General features: G+C 35.9%; 1 protein-coding gene across 2 annotated transcripts in view; it reads right to left on the bottom strand.

Moving 5' to 3' along the window:
- The window catches only part of snx12 (sorting nexin 12), a 9,694-nt gene extending 430 nt beyond the window's left edge, over positions 1 to 9,264 (bottom strand). Inside the window, exons 1-5 of one of the 2 annotated variants that reach the window (XM_053648701.1) lie at positions 8,882 to 9,264; positions 4,665 to 4,760; positions 3,901 to 4,025; positions 2,051 to 2,141; positions 1 to 381 (exon numbers count right to left, since the gene is read on the bottom strand). The exon at positions 1 to 381 is cut by the window's left edge and continues 430 nt beyond it. In XM_053648701.1, coding sequence (XP_053504676.1) covers positions 310 to 381; positions 2,051 to 2,141; positions 3,901 to 4,025; positions 4,665 to 4,760; positions 8,882 to 9,049 — 552 coding nt within the window. In that variant the 5' untranslated portion in view covers positions 9,050 to 9,264 and the 3' untranslated portion in view covers positions 1 to 309. Of the gene's footprint in view, positions 382 to 894; positions 1,070 to 2,050; positions 2,142 to 3,900; positions 4,026 to 4,664; positions 4,761 to 8,881 lie in introns of those variants that run through there. The other variant, XM_053648703.1, reaches the window with a different exon arrangement.
- Positions 9,265 to 9,511: the final 247 nt, after the last annotated feature.

The following is a 9,511-nucleotide window of genomic DNA, read 5'->3' as shown; positions in this document are numbered from 1 at the left end:
ATGCAGCAAATGAGGCTTACTGGATGCTGATGTACACGACGAGGGCAAAGACAGAGTCCAGGGTCTGGGCTACTTATGGTACATGTTCCTTACCGTGAATTGACAACACTTCTGGCACTTCAAGAAACAATTCATTCATGCAACGTGAGATACTCGTGCAGTCTATTGTCATTATTGTTGGGCTTCTAAACGATTTAGCTTTTTTTTTTTTTTTTTAAAGAAAATAAAGCCTGAACAGCAAAACAATTAAGACTGTTCTTTTTCGAATTGGGTTCAGTGTTTTTTTTTAAGAGCACCTGAGTAAGCGTGCTAGGCAAGTAAAAGCACAGAGATGAGGCAGTCTTCTGAGGGGAGGAGGCGCCTTACTGTCTTACATAGCATCTGAGAATAGAAGTGGGGAGAAAAAAAAAATGACATGACACCTGCAGGAGCACATGTTCTCATGACAGTAACAGAAATAACTCACTAAATAAATGCTGCTTAAGAGAACAATCTAGAACACTATTCAGACTGACACTGACTAAGCCAGTGCTTATTTACTTTGTGAAATAATACAGTTATCAGTATGTCCCATAGTATTAGTTTGAATTGTACATTTGAAGCGATTAAAATAATCCAAGTTAATGCAGAGCTGGCGATTGTGGTGCTGTAAATGACAAGTTGAAATATAAAAGCCAAGCATAACCCAACTGCTCTTTAAAAATAAATCAATCAATAAAAACTTACCTGATGATTGTTTTTTTTTTTTAACATTCATGCAATCAAGACATGCAAAACAACTTGCAAAGAAAAAAAAAAAAGGGGGGGGGGGGGGGGACAAACAAACCCTAGTCTTTTTACTAGCTGCCATTGACAGATGAGTGACAAGCAGAAATAAATTAGCAAAGCAAAATGGAGGACGGAAATGACAGCGCCTGCTGTAGTCAGTCAGTAAGGGTGATGAGTATGCGTTTCTTTAGCATTAGAACAGAATTAGGATTCATGCAGACACTGGTTTTCGCCAACAATAATTTACAACATTATGATTTTCAAAGTGAAGAAAAACCCCAAAAACTTACTTCATTCATACCTAAAATAGAAGAGAGAATAAATAAGGTAAGAAGAAAATGACTCAGTAAGTGATTTCTGCTTTCAGTAAATCTCACTAAAAAAAGCACTCACTATTTCGTTACACTTTATTTACAGACAAACTTTCACAGGCACAGATTGATTAACACAGGAAGAGAACATAAATATAGTCATTCTGAGGAAGAAATGACTCGACTTTGGCAGGACAACTTTTACAAAGTTGGCAAATACTTTGTCCTCTAGGAAGTGATGTTTGACTCTTTCACAGTACAGTCACCATTACATGATTCAAGCAGCTGTCATCTGATACCACATCACAACAGGTACATTCGTTTAATTTCTTGGAAAAAAAATAAATAAATCCCATAGTGCTCTCTGACTAAGATGCATACACAGAACACTTTTACCTTATCAGTGCAGAATGCTAAGTCCTTACATGTTTTGATCAGTAATTGCAATACTTGTAGAGCGAGAACTGTGATTCTAATAGTTTAGATTTGAGTACCACGTGTAACACATGCAATACATAATCTCGGCTTTCTATTTCTACGTGTTCTTTATAGTAAAAGTAAGTAATTATGAATTTCTACTGGGGGTGGGGGTTGAGAGCGCATGCTCTCCATTCTCCTAGTACTGACCCAGACATCTGCCTGAGAGGACAAAGAAATGAGCCAACCATCTTCGTTTAGTGCTACAGCGTTCAGGTATGATCATATAATAACGCACACACCCACCCACCCTCCAAGATGTACAGTGATGTAAAACAAATACACCGTGTGTGTAAAGAGCAACTCTCAGACACGTGCACAAATCATCTGGCCAATAGGTTCAAGTCCTGCATTTTTTTACGATGCATCTAGATTTACTTGGTGCAAAAATAAACGTTACTCTGCACTTTGCAGATGAGTGGGGATAGAAGATGAGAACAGGAGAAAGAAGAACCCGCCCCGAGTCCCACTTTTGTAAAGCCCTACTGCCGTACTTTTCCGGGGATGTAGTTGCGATCGATGCTCTCCTCCTGCAGGAACATGTGAAGACAGCGCTCGTTCTGAGCCAAGGGATGACCAGCAATTCTGAACACAAGGGCAGAAGAAAGAAAGAAAAAAACAACAACAAAAAAACACTTTTGGCCAAATGTCACCATATTTTCATAATTAGATACTTATTATTAGCTCTAACTTCTGCTATAAATTCAGACATTTGTAATTTATTCTGCTGTTTTCTTATAGAATATAAAATATTTGGTCGAGGTGATGTCAGAGTTTGCATTCTTTTTACTCAACTGTACCCTGAACCACTGACTTCTTTCCTGCTTACTCGGCCTCTTCGCGCCTGACTGAGCAAATCCGCATCTAATTAGAAACTGTCACATTTTATATTAGAGGTTGACTGATTGGGCGGTACCTGCTGATAACTGATTAATCAACCGATAGTTTTTAAAATGCATACTGAATGAAAAAGTAAAATATTGCTGAACGTTATTACCAAAAAAAAAAAAAAAACCAAACAAAAAAAACAGTACTAACTGTACCATGAAAATGTCCTGTACTTTTTTTAATGAAATAAATATTTATATTAAAACTATTAATAAATTATTAATACATATGAAAGTAAATAAAAGATATACTAATCAAAAATGTGACCAAACAGACATCCAAAATTAATAAAAACAAAACAACTTAATTTGTCAGAGATGGCTTTTATTTTGTGTCTAGAGGCCGCTCGTGTACTATATAATGACAGCGATCTTTCTCAGCCGCTCTCGCAACGGACGCAATCGGTGTAGATTTTTGCCAATAACTGATAGGTCCAGCAATCGATTATCGGTGCCGATTAATCAGCAAAACCGATCAGTCAGTCAACCTCTATTTAATATACACTATATCAGTGTAATGTTTTGTGTGTGCAAATAGCGAGTAGTTCAAACACAATTTTATTTATCTATTTAAATAATGAAAGGAATGCGAATAAGCAGAGTGGCTGCACTACAACTGAGCTTCATGATTTACCTCTAGTACAGTAAAAGTTAAGGTATGTTAATATTTTATCTATTAAACTCATTTTTATAATACTGATCACTTACACATGGTCACGTTGAAAAGACAAGACCAATGATGAAATCTCACAAACAGACTAATACCAAAAAAAAAAAAAAAATCGATCAGATCTTGCAGAGCTTCACTGACAAAACTAATGATCCTAAATGGTTAATAAGCTGCTCAGTGCTGTGTGATAGTAGGCAGTTTAATAAAAGAACAGTATAGCTCATTTTAATCTGTTCGATAATCCAGATGTGCTATGTGAACAGCTTCTGCATGCTCTGCTGATCGGTATACCTTGTGTAAAAATTGACACAATATGTACGCAATATGCAATTTTATCATATTTTTAGAGCTTTCAATGAGCAATGTGCTGCTATAAATGTGTAGAAAAAACAGCAGAACACCATGCAACACTCATGACTTGTGTGTAAACACATAAGCACTGAGAAAGCTTTACTTTGTCATACATTATTTTCTAGTGCATAGTCCTGATCAGACAAAAAATTTGACATTTTTCTACCTTTTAGCTATAATTAAATCATAGTTAGGTATATATATTTTGTATCCAACATAGGTAAACGCTTATTAACTGACATCTTCAGTATCCCAATCAAAAGAAGTGTTGCCGGGACCTTTAAGATTACATACAAACTGAAATTCTCCACAAAAACTCCACAATTTTGCGACAACTGTTTTACTTCTCAATCTTCCGTACTGTTTGTTATAGTCAACATTTCATAATGAAGCTTTTCACATTAGTGAGTCTAACACTGTCGTCTTGACAGCTAACCTGTTGATGAACTGTTCGAGTCCGACTCTCCTCTCTTCAATGAACGACTCCTCAAATATTCCCTCGTCTCCACGGAAAGGGAGCTGTCTCTTCAGTGCCTTCCCAGGCAGAGGCGGAACGACGATCTACAAGACAGTGACGTGCATGTTTCAACTCAAGTCAAACCACAGGATATTGAAGAAAAAAAAAAGAAAAAAGAAAAAAAGGAAGCAGGTAATGAAAACACAACCAAAACCACCCATCAGCAATTATAAGCAACTGATAGCCACAGTAATTTGGCATGTTACTACCATCTGTGTATATGTTCTCAACACAGCGCCTGCCTCATTGAACACTTTTTACTTATAGCTGATCTCCCGTGTGAGCATTTCCTTTTCAAAGTGCTAGTAGCAGACGATTCAGCCACCATAACTAGGAGGTTGACAAAAACTCTAAAGCTCTTAGGCTTCAAGCTCAAACCCTGTAGTTGTGCATCTGCAACGCTAAACAGTACTTTAACCAAGTGCATCACCAATGGAGCTCCAAAACTCAGCTTTAGCCATCACAGTTATACACCACATTGCATTAAACTGACTTAAATTCCCTTACTTTATTAGCTGCATCTCCACTTTAGTACTTCTAAATAAATGAAAGCAGCAGAGCAAAAAAATCCATAAATTATACGTATAAAACAGCCCATTTGTTGCACATATTAAATCACACAGTTAAGAAAATTCAACAATTTTCATGCCATCACTTGTATTCATATTACTTTATGAACTCACCTTACTGTCTCTTTCCAGCTCATTTTTCAGCCACTCAAAGTCGCTGTACCTTCTTCGTACACAAGATTCTTTCAACTTGAAAATGGGGAGGTTGGTCTGTTTAAAAAAAAAAAAAACACAATGGTTATCACTTTGACTGACTTTGTTAAAGCCTGGTTTTTATCTCAAGCTGGGGATGCTCGAATTCAAATTATATGTTGGCACCGTTAAGAATTTCTCGCAGTACACTGGTGCTCCTTTACACCAGCAGAAAGGAAATCAACTTATTGGACATATTTCAATTAGTATAAACAAATAATAATTAAAAAAATATTGCAGCAAATCTGTTATAAGATTAGCCAGGACAGTGTTGGGTTTCTGTGTGTAAAGCAACATGACTGTTTAGCTGCTGGTGAGCAGGGTCGAAGGGAAAGAGGAGGGGTAAGAGCCCCCTGCTGGGTAGAACATCGGTACAGAGATAAAACAGACAACACAACTAAACTAAAACTACAAATAAACTACCACAATAAAATTAATATTCCAACCTAGTAGACTAGGTAAAAAAATAAAAACCCCTGTAAAATTTCCCCTTGGAAAATGTTACTTTTCCCAGGGAATAGAATGATTTGGACATACAAGTGAATACAATAAATACTTTTGAAAAGGTCATATTTGTTCTTGACCCAACTGCCAACAAATTAGTAATGTATGAACACTCTGTATACTGTTTCCCTGTACCCATCTGCTGGTAAAGTTTTATTATCAGGTCTACTGCACTTCATTAAGACACATTTAAGCTTGGTGAGAAAAGAAGTCACCCCCAAACTTCAGCTGGATGCGCTCAGATCCATTAACAAACTTTGTGCTGATAATATCATAAACCAAATCATACATGATGAACGCACATCTTCTCCAAAAGGAGTACGCAAGTCATTACACTGTATTTCTATCGAGATAGAGACGTATTGAAACATATCGTTATTCTAGTTAGTGAATGTTTCATACACAGTAATAAATATGTAAACCCATCCCTAAAATTGAAGTACTTAACCTTACACTGAAAACAGTTAAACTCATTAATAAGAGAGAAAAATGGGACATTTGGGACTATAAGCTTACTGTAAAGAAACAAATGTTTACATGTAAAATATTTACAGTTGTGTGCACAAGTCTGTCTACCCTTGAGACAAGATGAAATCAATTAACCCTCTTACCCCTAAGTTCCCACAGTATTATGTCCCATAATCCTATATTCCCCAGACAAAACAGCACGCCAACCCTGAGTTCCTGGCCAAAATCAACATTTTAATTTTAACATTTTTAGGCCTTGAAACAACTTATAATAATGTATTTGTGTAATATTACTTTGAAAATGAAGCAGTTCAGTGTTTTTACTAAACTTAGAGCACAATTCTTAACTTGTGAAACTAGAGAAATTACGAAAAAATGCTCGCTAAAATCCTTCTACTCATTTAGAAGTACCATACGAGCATCAGCGTGGTCAATGCCTTTGAATAAATTCAAGTAAATAATAAATAAATAAATGCATTTTAGCGCCAAAAGTCAAGTTTCTAGTGATAATCAGACCAGCAGGTAGTGTTTTCACGAATGCACAGAAATGGTCCCGTTATGACTCCAGACCCCTGCAGTGTCAGTCGCACTGGTTGATGCTGAAGATGAAGACGGATCAGGGTCTGAATCAGGAGAGTTTGCGTCTCTATCAGTTTCAGTTTCAACATCGCCTGAACTTTCACTGCTGTCACTATCTAGAATCCTCGCTCTCGCCTGTGTAACTGTGTATGTTTTCTTTTTTTTCACTGTTTTAGATGTACCTGTGTTCACTGTAGGTGTAACTTTAGCTGGAACATGATTAGCTTTTTGCTTTGGCATTTTTAGTTCACTTCTACTATTACACCAATATTCACGCTTGGATCCTCATCGTAATGCCGGCATAATAACGTAATCACGTTGTGACGTCATGAACCTTCCGGGTCAAAAATTAATAATTAAATAAGTAAGGAATCATAGCAGAGTAATACACCAGCCTTACGGGGATAACGTTTACACTGTAAAGCCGCTATATTGGCCTTATGGGGATTTGGCATAGACGACCAAGCCGGTATATCGTCCTTACGGGAATAGATCAAAGACGGGCAAGCCGGTTTTTCGGCCATACGGGGAAAGAGGGTTAAAATTTATTTACAGCAACATGGTGGGTTAGGTATCACTCTTTCTCTGCAAATTTTAATAAATAAAATGCTCAAAATAATATAAACAATTAATAAACAATTAAAAATGCCCAAGATCACTTATGAATGTGATATAAAAATTCTGTAATAAGTCAGTAGATTTAGAGGGTCATTACAAAACCTGACTTCACTTTAGGGTTTGAAGCAGAACACACCCACGTTCAGTAATAAGAGTCAAATTTTCTCATTCTATTTTCTTATAAATAAAATGCAAAACAGAGGTACACCATGGAGGAAAACTATGCAAATACTGTATGTTTTTTTTTTAAAATAATCTTTTTAAAATAATTTGATTGGCAATACTTTTAAGTATAAACTATATGGATAAAATTTATTCAGCTTTTTTAAAATACATTTTTGTATAATTTGTATTTTGTCATTTGAATTTCATCTTTAAGCATAGTTTTAATTTTTTATTTTAATTTTGAGTTTTCCAGCACAGAAAAATTAAATCAACAGATACCAACTCAGATTTTAAGAAATTAACATTCCACACTATTAACACCCCAATAAACACCTCCCTCAAGTAACTACCTACAACTAATCCCAAGGAAAAACGTAATGTTAATACCAAGCAACAGACCTTTAACAATTTACAAAGAACAACACAGTATTAATTTTTTTTTTTTCCTTTAAATGGGGGGGGGGGATTCAGCTGAAACATCTATAGAGTTACTAGTAATCATGTTACTGACGGGTTGCCAATTAACCTGATTAGTGGCAAAATTTTCCTCCAGCTGTTTCTTTTAGTAACACTTACTTTTCCCGCCTTTTGTTGCCCCTATCCCAACTTTGAGATGCATTACTGCAATCAAATTCAAAATGACCTTATTTTTTCCTTAAAATAATACATTTCCTCAGTTTAAACATTTGATATGTTTTATTGTGAATAACATATGCATTTATGAGATTTGCAAATCATTACATTCTGTTTTTATTTACATTTCACACAGCGTCCCAACTTTTGGAATTGGGGATGTATTTATTTTAAATAAAAAACCTTATTGTGTTTCTTTTTTGAGTATAAAGTATAAAACCACATTTAAATAACTTTTTGTATACTTTATATTTGGTCATCAGAATGATTTCAAATAAACTTTGTATACTTTCTCGTTTTTACGTATAAATGTATACATGTTATTTTTGATAAATAATTTTATATTTATAATTTAGTATAAACTATTAACATAATGCTTACTTTTTTAGCATAAACAAATATTATACACACTTTTTATTTAGTTCTATAAATAGCCTCTTTTTTTAGTATTATGTATAGTTGCTTTTTTTTCTTAAATAACCTTTTGTATAATTTCTTGTTTGTACTTATACATCAAGTTTTTATAAATAAGCTTTTTGCTTTTCTTTTTTGAGTATAAAATATGTACATCCAGTTGTCATTAAAAAAACTTTTGCATACTTTCCCGTTTTCACTTTTTTTTAGTATAAACGTAGCATATATATATATATATATATATATATATATATATATATATATATATATATATATATAGTTTTAGTATAAACGTATACATCGTGTTTTTGTTTGAGCTTTTTGTTAATGTTTTAAAAATAACTTTAGTAAAAGCTATGTAGATGTAATATGTAATAAACTGTTGTACACTCTGGTGTGTGTTTGTGGTCACGGGTCTTCATTAATGAATCAGACTCGGGTTACAGCGCTAACGCTAACCAGCTAGCGGACTGTCAGAAAGCAACAGCGCCTAGCTAGAGATGCTGAGCTAAAGGAAGAAATAAAGCCTAAACGGTACACTACATCGACAACTACAGCTGAACCTGGACCAAATAACAGAAGTGTAGGAGTTTCAGCAAACGTTAGAACTCTTTGGCGTCCTTTAGCCGTAGCTAACTCAGTAGCTAGCTATAGCAGTTTAGGCCAAATTCCAGACCTCTCCCTGCTAAACAACTTGCTGCCGTTAACCCGAACACAACCCAGCTTCAGATCCGCTCCCTCCATGTACACCAACGTACCCGCATCCGGACTTCGTAAGTGGTGAACCGATTCCGCCCGACTCCGATAGTTTGCGGGTCGTAGACGTCAATTTCCAGAAAATTACTCGGAGGTCCGTAAGCGTCCGTCAGGTCCTGCGGCTTGGAGTTTAACCGGCGAGTGTCGGCCACAGTGGCTTCGGACGTCATTATTACTGGCTAGGCTAGCTACTTCTGGATGTAGTCTAGGACACGCACAGTAAGCGTTTCTTTACTAAGACATTAAATCAGGGGTGAAAGAGCAGACACCGAGACACCCTTAGTTGAAGCCTTCGAATTTTTTTGCAGCTCAGCAACAGCACAGGAAATCCCTTCGACCGTGTGCGATTTCTTTCTTTTTTTTTTTTTTTTTGCGGTGCTCTGCAAAGGCAGTGTTCAACGCCCGTAGGACCAACCCCCGAACTGTATCACAGCCAATCAGAGGCCTGCGTTCACAATGACTGACATGGCCAGATCCAACAGGATACTAAAACATGTCGAAGTGGGCGGGTTTAAGCCTATCAAGTTCATAGTCGAGATATTTGGAAGAATTTGAGATGGAAAACCAAATCTTTGGAAGTCAATAAGCTATTCGTGTAGTACAAAATTGACTTTATTATATTATTATACTGC

This window comes from Ictalurus furcatus, chromosome 18, assembly GCF_023375685.1.
Source record: "Ictalurus furcatus strain D&B chromosome 18, Billie_1.0, whole genome shotgun sequence".
Lineage (NCBI taxonomy): Eukaryota > Metazoa > Chordata > Actinopteri > Siluriformes > Ictaluridae > Ictalurus > Ictalurus furcatus.
The sequence above is the reverse complement of the archived record's forward strand: the minus strand, read 5'-3'. Positions and strand labels throughout refer to the sequence as shown.